General features: G+C 34.2%; 1 protein-coding gene and 1 pseudogene across 1 annotated transcript; both read right to left on the reverse strand.

Moving 5' to 3' along the window:
- Positions 1–11986: 11986 nt before the first annotated feature.
- Positions 11987–17948, reverse strand: LOC18042604 (annotated as a pseudogene).
- A 1736-nt stretch (positions 17949–19684) lies between these two features.
- On the reverse strand, positions 19685–23174 carry LOC18042605 (probable disease resistance protein At1g61190). Its single transcript, XM_006432942.2, has 2 exons — positions 23058–23174; positions 19685–20683 (listed from the first exon to the last, which is right to left on the reverse strand). Exon 2 carries the CDS (start codon positions 20643–20645, stop codon positions 19815–19817), a length of 831 nt encoding a protein of 276 aa, XP_006433005.1. The 5' UTR covers positions 20646–20683; positions 23058–23174; the 3' UTR covers positions 19685–19814.
- Positions 23175–23232: the final 58 nt, after the last annotated feature.

Consider the following 23232-nt stretch of genomic DNA (forward strand, 5'->3'; position numbering starts at 1 on the left):
GCTGGTAAGCAGTTACCCGACCTCCTGCTCCACTACCGGAGGCCTGGTGGTCCCTCCTCCTGATCGGCCCATTCCCCGGTAATGCTTTCTTCTCTTTCCTCCCCAACCCTTCTAACTGATCTGTTTTAATCCGTGCGGCCTTCTCCTCTTCAATCTCGATGTCTCTCTTAGCCTGCTCGTATGCGGCTGCGTACGTTTGAATAGCTGGGCTTCTCAAATTGTACCACAGCCTTCCTATCTTCACCCCTTCTTTCAACCCCCTTAACGCCTGAGGGTGGTTGAAGGCTCCCAAGTCGAGGACAGCCCGATGAAACCTCTTGATGAATTCCCGAAGGGTTTCTTGCTCCCCCTGTTTCATGCTTTTCAGCTCCATCATGTCATCCTCTGGTGCCATTGCCCCACTAAACTGCTCGGCGAATTCCTGGCACATCTGCTCGAAGGTTTTAATGCTGCCCCGAGGAAGTTTCATGTACCATTCTCGTGCACGTCCCTCAAGGGATAGTGGGAACACCCTGCACCTTTGGGACTGAGATAATCCTTGTACCCCAGTTATGTCGTTGAAGCGCTCTATGTGCACCAGCGGATCAGTTCTTCCCGAGTATCTGAGGTCTGGGAGGCGGAAATCTCTCGGAATAACCGCCCTCATGATCTCTGCTGCGAGCGGTGATTCTCCGTCCAGCATTATCCTCCAACCAGGGGCTCTGTTCCTTCCTTGCATGTCGTCAATTATCTGCGCTAGTCTGCGCACTTCCTCCTCCAGCTGCCCTGCACGACCAGGGTCACGTGCCTCAACTTGATCGCGCTCTTGCTCTACATCATGCAAGTGTTGCCTCAACTTTGTTTCCTCCGCATTCACCACCCCGTCGGCCTCGTCAGAAATCTGTCTTGCCGGGGACTGCTCTCTTTCTCTATGGGATTCTCCCCGCAGAGGTACGTTACCTCTCTCCCCACCATATCCCCCGGTGGTTTGACTTCTCCTCGCACCATCGGGACCTGGTGCCACCCCTCCGCCTCTCAACCTTCCCTCTTGGGCCACCCTTCGCTCGCTCCGCAGCTCATGCAGGATGGTTGTCAAGGTCTCCATCTGCTTTTCCATCCGTTCCATCCGGTCGAACATGACTTTTTCCCGTGCTTCACTGACTATCTCCCTCAGCGTCACGGGATCGTTAAGCCTCACATCACCCCCTTGTGCACTATTTCCTCCTATCTCCATTACTTTTCACTTGCTTCACTCCTTTTCTTGCTATCTACAGAAGCTTTTTTGTAAGGTCCCCACAGACGGTGCCAAAATGTTGATGCGAGATTCTGGTTCTCCTCATTCTACGACCAGGATCTCTACTCGATCAACTTCACCACGACCAGGAAGTCTCCTCGTAAGGCTCCTTCTCCAGAGGTTCCTGCGCACACAGACAAGTCAGAGTACGCCGGTTGTTTTCCCGGCGCAAACCCTCCGACGCTCAAGTCAGATATCCAGGTTTGGGGAACACTTGCCACAAATCTTATGGCCTTTAGGTCCGTTCTCTCCCTCTAGAATTTCTTTAGTCTCTCTTTTATCTCAAAAAATTGCCAACCCCTTTACCTTCGTTCGCTACCTTTTTGTAGGCTGCCTCTGAATCCCAGTTTTCCGCTTTTTGCCAGACGGTATGGGACTCTGACTGCTGCGTTATGGGCAAAGGTGGGATCTTGCGTGTTACGCCACGGTTCTGGGGAAAGCGTGGCTGTCGTGATTCTGTGAGATCTTGCGTGTTACGTCATGGGTCTGGGGAAAGCGTGGCTGTCGCGCCTAGATTCTCGAGCTGGAGAGCATGTCTTGTCAACTGTCGTCGGCCGGGTCTCCTCGCCACTCGGCCTCTAGCCGAAATGACCTTATACCTCTCACAGGAAGTTGGCCTCGCGGATGACGTGCTCGTGGACGAACAAGATATTTCTGCTCCTGTTCCCCCGCGCACCAGGCTTTTACGGAACACACCGGTCCGCAGAACTCTGCCATCAGATACCTGCTCACCATGCCTGGTCTCGTCGACGTATTTCTCCCAAACACAACTCATATTACATGAGAATATAACTGATATATACAAATCAGACTATAACTGGGACCAACATACATCAAAGCTAATGGAGCGCTGCCCAGATTTTAACCCTCTCAAATATTCGAGGGATGTCTACTCCTCGCACTGGGGCAAGGAAGCAGACTGCCTTCACTCAATTTTATTTGAAGAAGAAAACACCCCACATGCATTGTGGGGGTTCGAACTGCTGCAGCAGCTCTCACCACTCGGCCAAAGACCGAGTGGCTATATTACTTCCCTGTTAAGAGCTGGATCCCACACCCTTGAGCTTTTGTCGTCCCGGTCAACTATAAAAGCAAATCATTATTGAGTGGGAACAGACTTATTGATCACCCAATTTTCAAACTTGTCATCGTTATTGAATCTGCATTCCCTTTTAAAAAATTTTAAAAAAAGTACAAATAATGAAACAAAGTTCTATTCCTTCAACAGTTGATAGAGTTACGCGGCTTCAACTTGCAAGTGCTGTCGGCATTTTCAAACTTGTAATACCCTTACAACTTGCTTTCCAAGATAGCTATAATTAATAATGACAACAGTCTCCCTTATAGCGACTAGTGAGCAACTTGTTTCGTGAAATTAACAGCATCTTCTCTCACATTTTTTAAAAAATTGAATTATATAACCCACCAAAACTATAAAGAATTGTTAGTTTTTCTTCATTAAAATTAATATATTGCTCCTCATTTTGAAAAATCAAAATTCAGAATAAGAATGATTGATACTGTTTATTTACTAAAATGAAAATAAAATATATGAAGCCTACATATTTTTGAAATTAAAAAACAAGAACTTTATTTTTCATGGGAAGTGTTGGAAATCAAGTTCTCATTATTTAAACTCTCAATTGTACCTCACCGAAATTTCATAATTTCACTTTTGTTCTCAATTAAAATATTGTTATAGTTATTATTCTTATTTTTATAGTTGTTGTTGATGATGATGATGATGATACAAGATAATTAAATTAATGATAATTAAACCAATTTGAATTCAGAGTGAGTGAGTACCATGACTTCGCATCATTTGATATCAAAAGAGCATCATTACTAACTAATATAGGCTCGATCGAATTCATCATGCGAAGCATAATATCGGCTGTAGGTATGGAAATAAATTTTGTATCCACAAACACTATTTTTCAAAATATTTTAAGACTTGACTTAGCATTTTTTAACCATATATGTATAGGTTGTTTGACCTATTTTAAATAGTGGAGATTACAACAAATGAACAGATGTGGATTAGTAGAGTTGTTGAGTTCAGAAGATTGAAGTTAACAAAGGGTTTCTTGATCTAGAGAAAATTTGAAAGAGCGAAGTGTCTTCGAGATCAAAAGACGAAATAAGGAAAGGGTAAGGTTATACTTTCAAAATGAATCTGTTGAGAGAACTTTGAAGATTACTTCCGTTAAGAGCTGGATCCCACACTTGAGTCTTCGTCGTCTCAGTCAGTCAGCTGTAAAGTCAGTCAGCTATAAAGACAAATTAATTTTGAGTGTGAAAGGACACAATTGATCACCAAATTTTCAAACTCGTGATCCTTATTCAATCTACATTCCCATTTGAAAAACAATAAAAGATTAACATTAATTTAACTTCATCTAGATTCCCATTTGAATCTGCATTCCCATTCCCTTGTTCTCTGGGAATGCACATAATCAAACAAAATCCTATCGGCATTTTCAAACTCGTGACCCTTCAAGCTTTCTATGACAACTATAATGAATAATTACAACAATGCTACCTAATAGTGAGCAACTTGTTTGATGAAATTAACAGCTTCTTTTCTCTCATGTATTTTTAAAAAATTAAATTATCAAAGTTTTTATTTCAAAATTAGTGCTATAGTTCATTAATTTTTCAATTTTTCCTTTTTCTTTCCACACAACAGATTGATTTGCCCTCCAAAAAATATATTATATTGTTTAATATTGTAACTTCAAGAAACTTACAATAAATTTTTAAAGAGATAAATAGAGAATGTCAGTCTCCCATCTACTCAAAATTAATATATATCATTAACTCTTGATTATTTTTATAACAACTAATAACTTTCTTGGCAGCATAATTTTACAGTATCATCCTTGTTTGACGTTTGTAAGTATATTTTTATTCATATTTATTATAAATTAATTAAATCATATCAATGAAAATTGAAATAAAAATTGAAGTACTAAAAATTTAAAAAATATATTTTGGTGTGAATAAAAAATTGAAAATAAAAATATTTTTCTTATATTTTTTGTTATTTTAAAAATTTTTCTTATAATAAATGTATATTTTATATGCTCAACTTTTTCTTTTAATTTTTGTTATTAGGAGGATTTTTAGATATAATGAAAATTGTAAGGTAGTAAGTAATATATAATAATTTTAATAGAGAAAAGTAAAAAATCTCTTATTTTAAAATATAAGGAGAAAAATAATTAATTTCAAGACATTTTAGAAGATATTTCAATATGCGGTGGACCACAAACTCGAGTCTTTGTCATCTCAGTCAACTAAAAGGACAAAATATTGAGGGCATGGCTAAGGTGCAGAAGCTGCAAGTAACAGCTTCGAACTTTCCCATTTCCATCACCTTGCATTGGGACCTCTTTCTCTCTCCTCTAGCACCCGTGGAAGTTCCCCATTGGCTACTGTAACTTACAGAAGCTGTAACATAGATTTCTCCGAATATTGAGCGCGAAGGGCTCAAGTGATTGTTAATTTCACAGCAATTGCCTTTTTTTTTTTCTAATTATTGGGAAATAATAATTTAGTATAACAAATATTATATCCTATACTTTATTGCTACAAAATTACGAAACCTTATATTATATTATGTTTCCATATTTCTCCTTTATAGTGAAGACTCATACTTCTTCTCTAGTAAATGTTAAAGCATTGGCTTAAACTTTTTAACTAGCACAGTAGACCCTTAAGCTATATATACTATAATGTCCCTCTTCCCTCACAGATTAAACCAATCTATCTCAGAGTAAGTTTGCATCAAAGGAGTATCCTTACTAACTAATATAGACTCGATCAACAGGGATGACAATAATTTTTTTATCTACGAACATTATTTTTTCAAAATATTATATCTTTAGACTTAACTAAATATTTTTTAACCATATATGTATAGTTCGATTAAATAGTGGAGATTACAATAAAACATATGCGAATTAGTAGTGATGTTGAGTTCTAGGTCAAGACGAAAATAAGGAAAGGATAAGGGTGTATTTTCAAAGTGATTCTATTGAAAGATCTTTGAAGATTACTTTCGTTAAGAGCTGGATTCCACACTCTTGAGCCTTTGTCGTCCCAGTCAACTATAAAGACACATTATTATTGAGTGTGAACATTCCGACTTATAGATCACCAAATTTTTAAACTTGTGATCTTCGTTGAATCTGCAATCCCTTTTGAAAAAAAAAAAAAAAAAGGAAAACTGCAAATAATGAAACAAAATTCTGTTCCTTGATAGAGTTACGCGGCTTCAACTTGCAAGTGCTGTCGGCATTTTCAAACTTGTAAGACCCTTCAACTTGCTTTCCAAGATAGCTATAATTAATAGGATCCCTCTAAGTTACGTTTAACGTAACATACAGCCGATGACATGATTAGTTGACCAATAATTATATGCCAGGTAAACATAATAATAATAAAATAGAACTGATTTAAGCGGTTGGAAGTCGGTCATCAAAAGAAGTCAACGCAGGCAACACCCTTCTACAGGCGGTTGTCTCTGCCGTCAACTTTTCTGGTTTCTCCGACGACTCAATCCTTCCCATTAAGTTAGAATCCCAATTTTGCAGGCTCAAATCTTTCCCGGCTACTGCCAAACCCAAAACCCACATCAATGATAATCATCATCATCACACCGAAAAACACACACAATCTCTTCATCATCATCATTCAAATCCAACTTCAAAGTTAGAGTTTTTTTTATTCCAAATAAAACCCATATGGGAAACTCGGCTTGGAGACTGCAAAATCCGTTTCTAGTTGTGATTCCTCTCCTCCTTTGCCATTTTCTTTGAGTCCAAATAGAACCCAGATTAAAAAATTGATTTTAAAGAAATTCCAGGTGTGGGTCTGTTTTTGCTTTTGTTCCTATTGTCGCTGTTTCCTCGAAATCGAAGTTGAAGTCGAAATCCAACTCATTTTCTTCGTCGTTGAGTTCTCCGAGTTCATGGATGGATTCACCTTCTTCTCCGCCGTCTCCACCTCAGAGAAAGGGCTGTTTTTTATGTTCTCCAAAGAGTGCTTTGAAGAAAAAGAGCAAGAAAAGTCTAATTCTTGGTGATGATCTTGATTTGCTTGTAAAGAACGATGAGTTCTTATCGGATTTGAAATTTTTTTTGTGTTAAAGAGCAGGAAAAGATGCTGCAGAAGGCAATAAGGGAGCAAGAAAAGGTTAGTGGAGACTGGAGAGGAAGAGAAGATTGTCAAATGGGCACACCAATTCAGCCGGTTTCCCATCCTTTAGAGCTTTTGGACAAATTAAACACTAGCCATTGGATTAGATTTTAACACTTTCAACGGACAAGATTTTTTAAATTGTACGTTACGTTAAACGTAACTTAGGGATTGCCTAATTAATAATGACAACCGAAGACGGCTACGTTTGCGGTACAAAAGTTGCACCATATTAGACGTTCTTTTTTGTTCTTATCCGAAGTAACCGTTGGATTCAAAGGAAAGTGATCAGACATTCAATAGCTTCACACGTGGACATTATAGGATACCGGTCAAATCGGTTAGTGCTCCTCCACATCAAACTCACAAGCATGGCAATCATCGTATCAGCTTGGAAACTTGTTACAAGTGACGAAGAGCAACAGGGTCCGCTCCTCTAGAGTCGGTTAGTGCTCAATAATGTTACAGTTTTTATAATATATGTAACTGGTACGATCGCTGTCTCAAGTGGTAAACTTTTGAGGCACAAATTTAGAACGAAAAGTTCCCAATAAAATAAGTTATTTAATTAATTAAATAAGAATAAAATGAATTTGTGAAAAAAAATTTAAATTTAATTTTGAATTATTTTGACCAAAATTTAAGTTTTTTTTTTTAAATTTGTTTAAGAAAATGCGTTGTAATTGTCTTGTTTTAATTAGAAAATCAATGAAAAAATTATGTAAAAAAAAAAAAAAAAAAAAAGCAAAACGCTTTGTTTTGGATGGAGGCCATAGATTCCAATATTTCCTTCACGAAAACTACAAAAAAATTATCAAAGGCATCAATTTCTACACTCTCACCGAGCAATACTCTTAACCCAGAAGAAAGTGTATAAACCAACCTCAATCAGTCCATCAATGTCGTCAACCTCATACAGCATAAACAAATCTGTGCCCATTAAACTGCCATTTAAACCGTCTTTATTGAGCCATTAGACTACTTGTGTCATCTTGCCATCTCGTTGTAGTATTTTGCCGCTCAAATCTAGTTATCAATTGGGGAAAATGGGGACCAATCTGCAAGTCTTTAAAATAGAAAGAAACTTTAATTGGGCACTATGTTCACTGTAGTGGACCCAGGAGCAGCTATTTGTGCTTCAAAAAATATTTTACTCACTCTAATTTTAATAAGAATATATATTACCAAATTACTTATCATATAAGTTACTGGACAATATATTATAAGTCAACATTATATAATTACTTTGAACACTTATATAACCCAATCCTAATTTAATTTATTATTCTCATAACTTAAATATAAAAATTTTTATTTCCAACTTCTTAATTAATATGTAGATGAATAATAAGGAAATTAACTTTGAGAAAAAATTAAATACAAAATATGTGTAATACTTTAAAAAAAATAAACAAAAGTATTGCACAAGATTATTTTTTTTGGTGGGGGGGGGGGGGGGGGGGGGCTTTGGCCATTCTTCTTCTTCTCCTTCTCTCTCTCTCTCTCTCTCTTTTTGTAGTATTTATGGAACATTTTCTATTGTTATGTTCTCATTGCAAGTTATTTTGGGTGTAAAATTCAATATTGAAAATAAATTAAATAAAAAAATTAGTAACTAAAATTATGTTAAATTATTTTTTAACTTAATTTTTAATTATATTATTAGTATATGTTAAATCTCTTAAAAATCGAGTGTTGAATAATTTTATTAGTTTTTTAAATAAATAAAATTAAATAACTTCAAAAGTTTAAGTAAGGATATTTTTAAATTTTTTAAACAGTGTACAAAGTAAAGTTTATTTTCTTGTCAGTGGCAAATGATCACGACAAGAAATATGAAGTAGAAACAGCAGAGCTCAACAAATCACTAAGAGAAAATAAGACCAATAACCAAGCAGATAAAAGAAAAGCAAAATAACCCATCTCAAAATCACCACATGCACAATTTAAGGGGTTTGTGACATGGGTTTAAACATGATTTAACAAGTGCCACCTGTGAATTGTCAGAGATTGTATTTTCATACACATGTCAAATTTTCAAATCCAACAAATTGTTATCTTTATAAAGAGGCTAATATTATTATTATTTTTTTTTTTTGAAGTCTGTTATACACAGATATTACTGACATTACATCAGACATTACAATTGATATTTACAATCATACTATATAACTGGGACTACCACCATACATTGACACACTGAAGTATATGCCCAGATATTTTAAACCCTCTCTAATATTCGAGGGGTGCATATCTACTCACATTTCGTAAGAGAGAGACTGTCTCCACTCAATTAATTGATAATTGAGGAAGAACTGAAACTAACCTCCATAATGCACTTATGGAGGCTCGAACCCTTGCACTCAACATTGTAAGTGCAAGGTTTCTCCCATTGAACCAAAGGCCCATTGGTTAATATTATTATTATCTATGCATAGCATGCTATAAACAATTCATATTACTAGGGCCTTTGTTTTCTGTACACAACATATGGACAGCGGAACAAATCCCTGAGCTAAAATCATCATATTCCAAAATATTCTATTAAATCAACACCACAAAACGCGAACGCTAAACAGAATTGGAGCAATTTACCAAAGCTATTTGTCACGCAAAGCACTAGTACCTCAGAACCCAATTTGCAAAAAAGCACCAAAAATGAAAAATAACAAATGCCCAGATGAAAAATCAGGAAAAAAAAAATGCTCAAATCCAAATTACAACCCCATAAGCTGAGTCGTTCTCTTCGAACTGAATTAAAAAAAAATTAAAAAAATTAAAATGGGGAGATTGACCTCAAACTTTGGAAACAGAAGCGACAGCGATCTGTTTCTTGTCTGGAGTGTCCATTTCTATAATCTACTTTCTCCGTTTTCAGTCGCTCTGCCGCAGAGCTTCTTCCCTCTGAAGCCGAAGCTCACACACACTTGCAAAACGAAAGCATTTTTTATTGATTGAGAGGCGGGAAGGCGGGAAAATGAGAGAAATTTGCATTTGTTTTCTCTTGGTTTGGTCATACCTGTGCGGGCCCCAGCTTGACAAGCGGTATTATTACTATTTGTATAATTTACATGACGCGTGTCACGCAATGACGATAAAAAAAAAATATATATTGTTAATTTTTCACTTAACATTGAAATATCATATAATTTTTCCAATTTTATGGTTATTTTCTCGCCCTTATGCCACATTCTTTTGATCAAACAATACAGTAAAACTTTTCTATAATCATAATATTAGAGCCAAATTAGCTTTATTTATGTAAAGAGGCTATAGCTTAATGAAGTTAAAATTATAAAAAAATATTATTTTGACTCAATTATCTTTAGTGCAAGTGATATAAAGTATAAATATATGGTAATTAATTAATGAACTATGTCAAATACAATATACTGACAATGATAAAAAAGATAGACATAATTTCAAGAAACTAATACATATATTTATGCAGTGTTGGGATTATACAAAATTATCTTAAAAATGTAAAGAGTAAAGTATTATTCTGATTATTTAAAAAATTTATTTTATCTTAATCTTTAATGCAACATAGCTTTTATTTTTTTCTTAGCAACAAAGCATTGTTCCAAATAATTATTATTGGATTCAAATCATGTCCTAGGCATTTTTTCTTCTAGTCGTCTTAAACTTTTAATGATTTATTGGCATGTGTCAATCATTAATGAAATTAAATAACTAAGACTTTGTTTTAATTAACGTTTACATAAATAGACATCAAAACTCACGTGTGATTCTTATCAATTTTTTTCCTGCAAATTCTTTTCCTCTCAACTATTCATATTTTGACATTAATTTCCAACAAATTATTTTTAAAAAAAAGGAGCGTAAAATGGAGAAAAGTGATTCACAACAAGGTTTGCATCTTAATTTCAAAATTTTCCTTTCTTTGCTATTTTTGTGGGTTCTACAATTGTTGTTTTCACTCTCAGCTGCAGTTCAATGAACTCTATTAATAACCATGAAGCTTAATGTATCAATTCCAATGCGACAAGTCCTTCTACGCATGTTACAACACTTTTTGGTCATTATAGGTTGCAAATGCTCCGTAATGTACTCATTCATATAACGGAAACGCTATTATCAATAATGAAAGTTGACTAAGTTTGTAAATTCTATTTAACGAAAAAGTAACATAAATTTAGTTGAACAAGAGGTAATTAATATGTAATCTATGAAACTAGGGTGTGACTAAGTTACATAGTAATGTAACTTACATGAACACAAAAATAATTAGTTTTTAAACTACAAGTAGCTTTGGAACAGCTCTTAAATTGATATAAGTTCTATTATTATGTAACTTAGCAAGGTCAGATATTTTAATAATAGCACATCACTATTGTTTCATGTGAATGATGCAATTGGATTAGCCCAAGACCATTCATACCGTCATCCCCGGGAGATGCTATGGCAATAGCTTACTCTACCGTGCCAATGTCATTAGTATTAATCTGATGAACCTAAGACCAGATCTAAGCTGATCTAGATTCCCCAAGATCGCACACCACACAGTGATTAATGAATCAAGAACAATAAACCATCAAAGAATCGCAAACTTTCGGGTTACATGTAATAAATGTTTTAATTATTAGATGATTCATAATGTTAGACCATTTTTTGTATGTTTTGTAATCTACGTTTGATAATTTAATTAGCTGATAAACACTTGAATAATATTATTTCATTAACTATGTCATTGATCCCCAGGAAAAAAAAAAAAAAAAAAACCCCCAATTTAGGATGTTATACATTACTTTTCCATTACTTCCCATTTTAGATTAATATCTATCACATATATTCTTAGTAACTTGTCACCCTTCTATTTCTGAGATTGTCCTTACAATAAGGATGCCGGCCCCAATGTTAAAAACTGCTATCTCTAGGTGTAAATTCCTTATAAAATTCTTTTTTAATTGAAATTACTTAAATAATTGAAGATAAATTAATTTTTTATTTCATTCAAATAAAAAAAATCAATTAAACACTTAAATAAGCTATCCTTTTAATTTTTTTTTACACCCCTCCAGTTTCATAATTTATATTTATAATTTAAATTTTAAAGGAAAATATTTTTTTGAAAAATTTTAAGAATTAAGAATTATGGGGATAAAAATTATGTAATAAGAACAAAATAATTTAAAATTTTAAAATTTGCATGTATTATAAACAAAAACTTGAAAGAAATACTCTTTTCAGGGTGAGATTTAATCAGAAAAAGATTAATTTTCATTTATGGATCAGTATTTTATAAATTAAACAGAGGTATTTTAAGAAATAGAATTCAAAAGGCATGGGAACAAGGGCATTGGGTTTCCTTTTGTTTTGTATGGATTGGGAAAAATACACGGACAGACAAAGGGAACAGTCATTATAATGCTGCGGAGCTTGTCGGAGATTCCCTGCCCATTTGTAGCTTAGACTCCTGGGGTTTTGTTCATGTCTTTTCTGTATCCCACTTTCTCATGCAGCAGATGTACATATGATGAGATGAAAACAACAGCAAAAATTGCTGTCTCATAAGAGAAATAGTCATACATAGTTGGTTAGGCCTCCTGTCCATTAACATAATAATGAATTTTATGAAAATTGATTATCTCATTGGAATTACATAGATATTGGAAAACATTACTCCAGCCCCACCATCCCAACCATTTACTTAGTTCATCAGTAAAAGCTGGATTTTCCATTTGTTCTTGAGATTCAAATTAAGGCAACAAGTTGCTCATTCTATATTATCTATGTAATCCTGTAAAAGTGAAGGGCGTTTAGATGTGGAAAAACCTTACTCCTGCCGCAACACCTCAAACAGATTGTGATCAGACAAGACTTAGTTCATCATTAGTAGTAGTTGGAGCTTCCATTTGTTCTAGAGATTTAAAGGCAGCAAGCTGCTTCCTCAGTGCTACTAATTCTTCCCCGGCATTGCATATGTAGCCTGAGGCTTGTCTACCAGACAAAGTTGCTCCTTCCATACTATCTATGTAATCCAGTGAGAGTGAAACCATTTAGAAGACGTATCTCTTTCTTTCCAATATTTAGAATGAAACAATTATATACAGTTACCTGTTTTGTATATGAGCCGACGAGGAAGAAGTTCTTCACTGGTGTCTTTTGATCGTGTCTGAAGGAGTCTTTACCAGGTCCCTCACCGCACAAAGATTGCCCGATTTTGACAAAAGATGACCAAATAACTTCTAAACCTTGGGATGATGGAAATAGAGCTAAAACCTAATAAAAGGAACCGTGAATGGATAGTATGGACTCATGTATATTATCCAGAAAGTTGCATGACCTTTTGTGGTACTCAGGTCACTAAAAAATGTGAGATAAACATCTAGGATAAGAAAAGCAAAAAAGCATAACCTAATACGTATTATATGAATTGAAGGTGTCACTGAACACTACCAACCTGCTTTGCCACTCTCCTTATGATTTCATCATTTGGTAAGGGCATATAAGGATCTCCAGGTGTCAAAATGAATCTGAAATATAATATGGCTATAGTAAGCAACACAGAATACAAAGACACTTAGCAAAAGGAAGCCAATCAGATTCCATGCACAAAAAATAACTAATAATGACGAGGATAAGAAATTTTTCTTACTGGAGCAATGAACCTTGCCCTTCTCTGTAGTAGTCTTCTGGTGAAGTGAGTGCTAGATCTGCAAAGCAAGATAAATCTGCATCTGGAGTATATGAAAGGTTATCTAACCCCACAGCTTGCCTCAATTGTCTACATGTTCAAAACAAGGATCTGTTAAAAAATGGAAATTTCTTCAATGCATTAGTAAAGGGAAGTGAAGTGAAAGCTGATTTCTTAGGCCTTCACAGAGCATCATGTGTTTGAATTCCGGTAACCTCACAAAAGATTAGAGCATCACCTTGACCGTTCTATGTCTTGCAACTCAGTAACCCAACCATTGTATCTAAGCTGCACTGTGACAACAGGAACTCCAACTAGCTCATAAATATTGTTGAAAAATTTCATTTCCCTCCACGATGATGGAAGCAGTCTTTTAATTCCAGGGACATCACATGCGGCCATTAAATAAGAAGTTGAATAAAGAAAAATCGTTCAACTAAATGATTCAGGAGTTAAAAAAAAAAATGTAGAAGTAGAAATAAATAACGAGGATTTAACCATGAACCTGCAACATATGCATCAGCTTGCACAACCTTCTTGTCAGTGGCCTGAAATAGAATGAGAAATTGAAAGACAGTAAGCATTAAAGAATAAACTCAAAGAAGCTGCTTCTAACAGATGATATAAACAATAAATTTACAAATGTCAGATCATTGCATTAGCTCTATGCCTCCATCAGAGGGAATATTAATAGATGCATAAAAAAATAATTAGAGCCACATGTGAAACAATTTACCTTAGACGTAGCAGATTTATCATAAAGTATCTCTCTGCATCCCCACCTAAGATGGAACCTGTTCTCACAAGAACAGATCCCAAGGTTGGGAAAATCAGTTCATCATAGGAGAAAACAAAGAAGATTAACAAATCACTACAATGGTGTGAACCCGTAAATACAAACGTACCTGCCCCCTTTATCTGTGATATATTTTCTTATGGGCCCACTCAAATAAACATCCGGAGAACCCTTGAGCATCAGCAATAGGGAAGCCTCAGTCTTAGTCGCAAACAGTGCAAATATAGTAAGCATACAACGAGCACTGATGTTATCACAATCAATAAACCCAAGGGCATACGAAACAGGATCCCACATTCTTTGGAACCCTTGGACAAAAACCAATCAGAGAAGCTTATCTGTAAGAAGAAATGAAGTTTTAGGTAAAATAACAATCTGTAGGAACAGGGATTGAAATTCAACAAACAAGAAAATATGATGTCATTCTTACACTATCCAAATCTCATATGTCCTTCAAGGCTCCATCAGGATCAACAAGTGCCTTTACAACAGCACTCAGAGCAAGAGCAAGAGCAAGAGCATTTCTTGCTTTATCATAAGTCTGCACTTGAGCAATTTACGAGGCAAAGTACATCAAAAGAGAATCCAAAGGAGGCAAGAAGCTTCAACATGAAAAAAGGAGTGCTGCCTCATCATACTGCTTTGCAATCACAGTGCAAAAGATAACATCAACAAAATCAAAATCTAGCATAAATCCATATGCACTACCTTAAGCTGATTTGTAGACAAAAGACCCGTTTGGGGCAGCTGCGTGGCAAACGGGTCTTTTGTCTACAAATCAGCTTAAGGTAGTGCATACGGGTCCAAAAATGCGTGAATCCCATGTAACGGAGCTCCAATCAGAAACCCGAAATCAAGTTCTGGAGTTGAAAATCAAAATCATGAACCAAATCAGAGTTATTATTGAATTAGACAATCCATAAACCAATAGAAGGTAAAAAAAAAGGAATAAAAATTCTTCTAAATTCTTTCACCATCAACAAAATCAGTAAAACACATACTGATTCAAAATGACATAAAGTTTGTGAATTGAAATAATGCCAACTCCTAAGAAAAATTATGACTGCTGATATTTTTTCTGAAATGCTGATAAAAGCTTCTGCTATTTACTTTGAAAAAATAGAGGTTAGAAGCCAATTTACTTGAAATTTTGAGTTTAGGCAAGAGGATGAATGGCAAAAGTGAAACATTTTAGGGAAAAATGTACTTCAGAGGCCAATGAAAGCATTCAGAAGATTGAAATCTAAATAAGCAAAACCCCGTGGCCTTGATCCAACAAATCCACTGCTGTTGACATGCCTGCAAGCCCAGCTCCAATAATAGCCACTTTCAGCTTTGGTCCTCTATAATGTTCCGGTTCTGGTAGAAACAAACCCTTGGGAGCTGCCAAGTATACCATCCAATTATCCACAGCGATAATGGAAATATATATGTGTTTAAAGGTACTAAATTCCTAAACATGAAATGTATCCAAAGAGAGACACAAAGCAGAATTGTGCAAGCATTTCAATTCCCAATAAATTTTAAGAATACAAAATACTCGGTCTGTTCCTCAATTCCTTTAATAAAATTTCCACTAGAGGCTACGGAAGCCACTCAATAACACTCCAAAGCCAGATTTTAAAAGTTATCTTTAACACAAATTCAATTCAAAATTGTTCAAGTGCACCGCCACTTCTCCATCAATTCCCTCAAAAATTCATAATTGCCAAACACTACAAACCAAAAAGAGCTTCCAGCAATAAACGCATAAAAATCCACCAAGCAACATAAAACAAAATACCCAGAAACCAGAAAAGCCAAACGATCAATGCTTGGCAAACAAGCCAATCAAATAAAACAAAAAGAAGAGAAATTTACCATTAACGCTCATATCAGAAACATTAGTGTCCAAAGAAGCCCGTACACAGAATCTTGGATCCTTCACTTGAACCCGAGACCATGTAACGCCAGTAACTGAAGTTGCAGGAAACAGAACTGAAGAACCCATATTGCAAATCCTGAGCTGAAATCAAAGAAATTCAATTGGAACTCAATTCAGCTCAACCGAGCGGAGCTCTCTTTTGCTTCAATAACAAAGTGTTTTTCTTTCATATCAACAAAGATTTGTCAACATCAACAAAATTTAACTAAGAAACTAAAATAATGCAGTATCTTTGAGTTTAAGAATCTAACAAGATGTTAAGGAAGAGAGTTTTGTCAGGGAACTGTTTCGGAGAGGTTGGCCAAGTGCATTTTTGTTTTTTTCTTGTTTTGCCCTTTTCATTAATGCACAACATTAGTCCACGTGAAGAGCACAAAATGCTGGTGGCTTTGTCACTAACGATAATGGATGGAGTGTCCAAAGCAACCAACTAAATTTTAAAGAGAGGGAATGATAAGTAATATCTTAATGGGGTGATTAATTAATTTATTATCAAGCAATTGTATTTATTTATTTAAAAGATATCCTTATCTTTGTACAAGGTTTGAGGAAAGACGACGATGTTGTGTTGTCACATATTTTTACGTTTCTCCATAATTCACTGCAACATCAACTGGGCCACCACCTCTTGCCTCTCCTGGTTCCCCTCAATTTTCGTATTCAATGTCCACCGTTGATTGTACATTTATTAAAATTCTGTGGTTATTGTTTTTTTGCATACATTTAATTCCACACGGTCTATGGATAGAGCAGGTGCATCGTAGTTGTGGCCTTAACTGTTATTGGTAACTCAATAGCTAATTCTAATGTTTCATCAAGCAGTTTAGAGATAACCTCTCTCGCTGAACTCCCCGGAGTAACGCAATCCAGTTTTCCAGTGCAATCATCAGACAGTTGAACAGCTTCTGAATTCCCTTTGCTTTTCTTGTTTTCTTTTCCATGTAAAGGGAGCTCAGGCTTCAATATATCTGGGGATTGAGTTCTAATGATAAAGACAACATACGGTAGAGGACACAAATTGTTATTAAAGAATGACGCACTTTTCAACTGAGTACAGTAAAGCAAGAATGGGTAATTAGTTTTACCTGCAACGTGAAAATCTAGACTCCCGACGGTAACCGATCTTTGGTGAAGCAAATAAAGAAGAAGGCGAAGTAAAATTCACTGAGTTGAATGAGCGATCATTGTGTATGGACTTGATTTGTTCAATAGGTGAAAGACTGCTGATATAATTAAAGACTGGAGAATCCTGCACGTTGACAAGCATCATTTTTAATATAACATAGAGTCTTAAAAACCTAGTCAGTGGCAAATGATCACGACAAGCAAAATGAAGTACAAACAGCAGAGCTCAACAAATCATTAAGAGAAAATAAGACCATTAACCAAGCAGATAAAAGAAACGCAAAATAACCCATCTCAAATCACCGCATGCACAATTTAAGGGGGCTGTTACATGGGTTTAAGCATGATTTAACAAGTGCCACCAGTGAATTCTCAAAGATTGAATTTTCATACACATGCAAATTTCCAAGTCCAACGAATTGTTGTCTTTCTGAAGATATTAACGATGCATAGCATACTATAAACAAATCATATTATTAGGGCCTTTCTTTGCTGTACACAACATATGTACAGAGGAACAAATCCATGAGCTGAAATCATCATATTCCAAAATATTCTACCCAATCAACACTACAAAACCCTAACGCTAAACAGAATTGGAGCAATTTACGAAAGCTATTTGTCACACAAAGCACTAGTACCTCAGAACCCAATTTGCAAAAAAGCAACAAAAATGAAAAATAACAAATGCCCAGATGCAAAATCAGGAAAAAATGCTCAAATCCAAACTACAACCCCATAAGCTGAGATTGACCTCAAACTTGGAAACAGAAGCGACAGTGATCTGTTTCTTATCTGGAGTGTCCATTTCTATAATCTACTTTGTCCGTTTTCAGTCGCTCCGCCACAAAGCCTCTTCACTCCGAAGCTGAAACTCGCCACACACTTGCAAAACGAAAGCATTTGATCGATTGAGAGGCGGGAAGGCGGGAAAACGAGAGAAATTTGCTTTTGTTTTTTCTTCGTTTGGTCATACATGTGCGGGCCCCAGGTTCACAAGCGTTATTATTACTATTTGAAGGACGCGTGTCATGCAATGGCGAGACAAAAAGTGGTGCAAAACTCCAATGGTCACGAAATGACGATAAAATAAAAATATATCGTTAATTTTTCACTTAACATTGGAATATCATATAATTTTAAGGTCATTTTCTCGCCGTTACGCCACATTCTTTTGATAAAATAATATGGTAAAACTTTTCTATAATCATGATATTAGAACCTAATTAACTTTATATCTATAAAGAGGTTATAGCTTAATAAAGCAAAATTGTAAAAAATATTATTTTGACTTAATTATCTAAAGAGTAAATATATGATAATTAATTAATAAATAATGTCAAATACAATATATGGACTATAATAAAAAAGATAGACATAATTTCATAAAATTAATACATATGTTTTTGTAGTGTTGCGATTATACAAAGTTATCTTAAAAGTGTAAAGAGTAAAGTATTATTCTAATTAATTTTAAAAAATATTTTATTATTAACCTTTAATGCAACATAGTAATTTTTTTTCCCTAGCAACAAAGTATTGTTCCAAATAATTATTATTGGATCTAGATCCTGCCCTAGGCATTTTCTCTACTAATCCTCATAAACTTTTAGGGTTTGTTTGGCACGTGAGATTAGATTGAACAAACTATTATGATTGGACTAAATTAGAAGGGATTGGATTGGATTGGATTGGATTATATATAGTGCTGACTTATGTTTGGTATTGTATTGGATTAGATTATGTTAAATTAAATTTACATAAAATTAAATAGTATTTACATTAATATTTGAATTTAAATATAAACTATTTATAGATATTTAACAAGAAATATTGTAATTAATTAAAAATAGCAATTGGGTAGTATAATAAAGAAATATAAATTATTTAAATTATAGGTTATTTCAAAGAGTGATGAAACAACCACAAATTCTTGTACAAACTGATCTTATACAAACTGATTTGGCATTAATTCATTGAATGAAAATATAAAATAATAAAAATAAATCATGTGGGCCCAAGATATATTTAATTCAACCAATTTTATCATGACACATCAATTTGTACAAGAATTTGTGACTATATTATTACTCTATTTTAAATATGAGAGATATCATTTCATTGAATAAAATAAATAAAATTATTCAAATAATAAATTAATTAATAAAATTTAAGTAAATCATGAATAAAAAAGAAATTAATTAATTAAAAACAGTAAATAATTAAATAATTTTTAATTTATAAATAAAATGGTATAATAAATTATGGAAGATACTATAAATACACAAATATTTTTTTCACATTATCTAGTTCTAACTAAACACACATAAAAATTAGGATTAGCAATCCCATGAATTTAGGATTAAAATTTGAATTTAGTCCATTAATCCAATACATGTGAGCATGTCAAATATGGTATTAATATTTTATCGCAATAATAAGTCCAATTCTACACTTAATCCTACCTCCCAAATATAACCTTAAGGATCTATTGACATGTGTCATTAATGAAATTAAATGGCTAAGATTTTGTTTTAATTAATTTTTACCTAAATAGACATCAAAACTCATGTGTGACTCTTGTTAAATTTTTTCTTACAAATTCTTTTCCTCTTAATTCTTTATATTTTGACATTGATTTCCAGCAAATTATTAAAAAAAAGGAGCACAAATTGAAAAAAAGTGATTGACAACAAGGTTTGCATCTTAATTTCAAAATTTTCCTTTCTTTGATGTTTTTGTGGGTTCTATAATTTTGGGCGGGTTCTTATGTAATGTTACAATTAACATTAGATTATTTTCACGGTATAAGGCAAATCTTGAGAATGAACCCATTTCAATATGGTTTCCACAATATCAGGATCTTCTTCTCTGCTTCTATACGTTTAAATAAGCTGTTTGCCCTTCCTGATTCACTTTCCTCATGAAACTTCAGGCCTAATTTATCTGCTATTTCTCCTTGAATCTCTCGTATGTTTTTATTATGGGATACCTCATCTCCTTGAATCTTTCGTATGTTTTGATTACGGGATACCTCAACAAGAACTACCTGATAAAAGAGTTCACTCTTGACTTTCCTAGCAACTTCTTCCGCCAGCTTCGTCTTTCCGATTCCGCCCATTCCATAAATCCCAAGCATGTTGACATTGGGATTTTTTAATGCATCCATTATGTCATTCAGAATGGGCGCTCTTGATACAAAGGCCTCGTAGTCTTTGTTAGGGATAAGCCGAATATCCTCTGCAGCAGTACGGTAGGAAATTCTATCAAATCTTCTAGCGTCCCGGACTTTGACAATAGCCTCTTTCAACGTCACTGCTTCCATGCTAAGTCGACGGCGGGTCTTCAAATTAGGACACAACCCCTTGAAACAACGCTTATTTGCTGCGGCTTCAACTTCTGTAAATTTATCTGCCTCTTCAATGACTTTGTTGGCCCCTTCAAGCCAACTCCTAACGTTCTCTTCAATTTCTTCCCCGTTTCGTTCAGCCTCATCAACCTGGTGCTCTGTACTCACCCTCTCAGACTTCAGATTGTCAACTTCTGCCTTGAGATTCTGTAAGTTGGTAGTGTACTTACTCTCACGCAAATAGCTAATTTCGCGATATGCGGGAGGAACCAAGCACTTCACAACTTCTACAACAATAGTAAGAATGATTTCAGCCATCTTCAGTCCTTTGTCCTTGTCTCTCTATCTCTCTTTTTCTGAATTTTTGAAAAACAATTGACTACTTAGGAAGCACACTGAGTGATTGAACACAAGTGACCACAACAAGATGGAACAAAATAAAAAGGAAAAAAAATACAAAGAGTGGAAGGAGAATAAAACAGAGACAGCGGCACAGCTGGACACAACTAGATAGAGAACAGAGCAAAACCAAATAACAAGACTTAAGATTACAACAAACAGAGGCCAAGAATTGTTGAGATCAGGAGATGGAAAATTCAAAAGAGTTGATGGCAGATGCTGAATAACAGAACAACAATAAACGCAATAAGCAGAAGCAAAGTGTGTTTGAATGGAAAGAAAGACTGATATTGAAAATTGATGTCAATAGCGAAGGAATAATTGAACTTTCGCTGAATTATTGTTTGTGGCCTTCTTTTACTTTTTATTTGTGGGTCATGTCTTTTGGAACTAATCATCTTAGGTTATGCCTTATAGCTTTAAGGCCGGTAAACCGGTGTCCGTTGGATTAGCATATAGAAATCCAACGGTGGATATATATACTTGGAGAATAAAATTCAAGAGCTAAGGGAGTGCTGGGCTGCAGTTTCTTAAGGAGATTTATATATCCTCCTCAAAAATAAATGTTTTAAGGTAGATATTTAGACTATTTCATCATAAAATAAATGTAATTAATTTTCAATAAATATCTTATATAAATATTTATTTATTTTTTTAATTACTAATGACCTTTGAATATACATATATATACATATCACTTATGTATATACATATCACTAATTCAAAAAATAAATTGTGATTATTTGTTCATGTATGCGATTACTTGTGATGGGAAATAAAATAGATATGGTATATTTTGAAGTTAAATTAAAAAAAAAAAAACAGAGCTTTTACCATTACTTGCCTTATCATCTTTTAAATTAGAGTTATTATTCTTTTATTTTTCAAGTTGCCAACTCATCCGCATTCTCTTTTATTGAATTTGAAGATCAATGATTATAAATGTGTGTAAAAATTTTAAGTCAAAACTTTAAATTAAAATAATCTTTAAGTTATTGAGAAATAATAACTTAGTATAACAAATATTATATCCTATACTTTATTGCTACAAAATTACGAAACCTTATATTATATTATGTTTCCATATTTCTCCTTTATAGTGAAGACTCATACTTCTTCTCTATTAAATGCTAAAGTATTGGCTTAAATTTTTTAACCAGCATAGTAGACCCTTAAGCTATATATACTATAATGTCCCTCTTCTCTCATAGATTAAACCAATCTGATCTCGGAGTGAGTTGATACCATGACTTTGCATAATTCGTGATCAAAGGAGCATCATTATTAACTAATATAGGCTCCATCAATAGGCATGATAATAATTTTTTTTATATACAAACACTGTTTTTCAAAATATTATATCTTAAGACTTAACTAAATATTTTGTAACTATGTAGATATAGTTTGTTTGATCTCTTTTAAATAGTGGAGATTACAAACAAACATATGCAAATTAGTAGTGATGTTGAGTTTAGAAGATTGAAGTTAAGAAAATTAAGGGTTTCTTGATCTAGAGAAATTTCAAATGAGTGAAGTGTCCTTGAAATCGGAAGACGAAAATAAGGAAAGGGTAAGGGTGTATTTTCAAAGTGATTCTATTACGAGATTTTGAAGTAGGGGTGGGCAAGTCGGGTTTTGGTTCGGGTTGTTCAAGTTTCGGTTTGGGTTTCAACCCAATCGGGTTTGGGAATTGAATCCAATCGGGTTGAAAACGCCAACCCAAACTAAACCGAACCGAATTTAATTCAGCTTGGGTTCATAATTCGGATTGGTAATTCAGGTTAAAATTTCGGTTCGGGTTAATTTGGGTTAGAATAATTCCATCTAAAATTTTGGGTTAGTTTGGTTTAAAACAAATTGAAACAATTTAATCCAAAAATTATACCAACAACCACTTAAAATCCAAAAATCTCAATTCCAAACATCCTTAACAACAAATATCAACTACAAACTATCCTTGATAACATTTCAACAATAACAATAACAATAATAACAACAACAACAATAATAATAATAATAACAACAACTATGAATCAGCAATTCAGCATATTGCCATATTCTAAATTTAAAAAAACACACAAATTATGTAATTAATTAATTAACAATCTCCAATTTAATTTATAATAACAACAAAAATCCTCTCCAATTTAATTAATAACAATCTCGAATTGTTCAATTATCAGTCAACAACAACAAACCCACTCCAAATAATTGAACAATTGTTAATTAATTAATTAAAAATATCTAATTTAATTAATAACAACACCCAAGAGCAAGTCAGCAATAAACCCACTCAAAAATCCAAATATCAGTATAAATTAAGTGTCAAACCTTGATCGGTGGGAAGCTACAGCGTCGGCAAATTGTGACCGTGTGGGGCTGAGTAAGACCGTCAACCGAGGGTGTGAGAAGGGAGAAGAGGGAGCAGGGAGGTAACGATGTGTGTGTGAGTTTATATATATATATATATATATAATTTTTAAAACCTAAAACTTAAAAAAAAAAA

This window comes from Citrus clementina, unplaced genomic scaffold, assembly GCF_000493195.1.
Source record: "Citrus clementina cultivar Clemenules unplaced genomic scaffold, Citrus_clementina_v1.0 scaffold_5, whole genome shotgun sequence".
Lineage (NCBI taxonomy): Eukaryota > Viridiplantae > Streptophyta > Magnoliopsida > Sapindales > Rutaceae > Citrus > Citrus x clementina.

Coding starts and splice junctions, on each gene's coding strand:
- LOC18042605 (XM_006432942.2), bottom strand. CDS start 20,645: ATGGCTGAAATCATTCTTACTATTGTTGTAGAAGTTGTGAAGTGCTTG.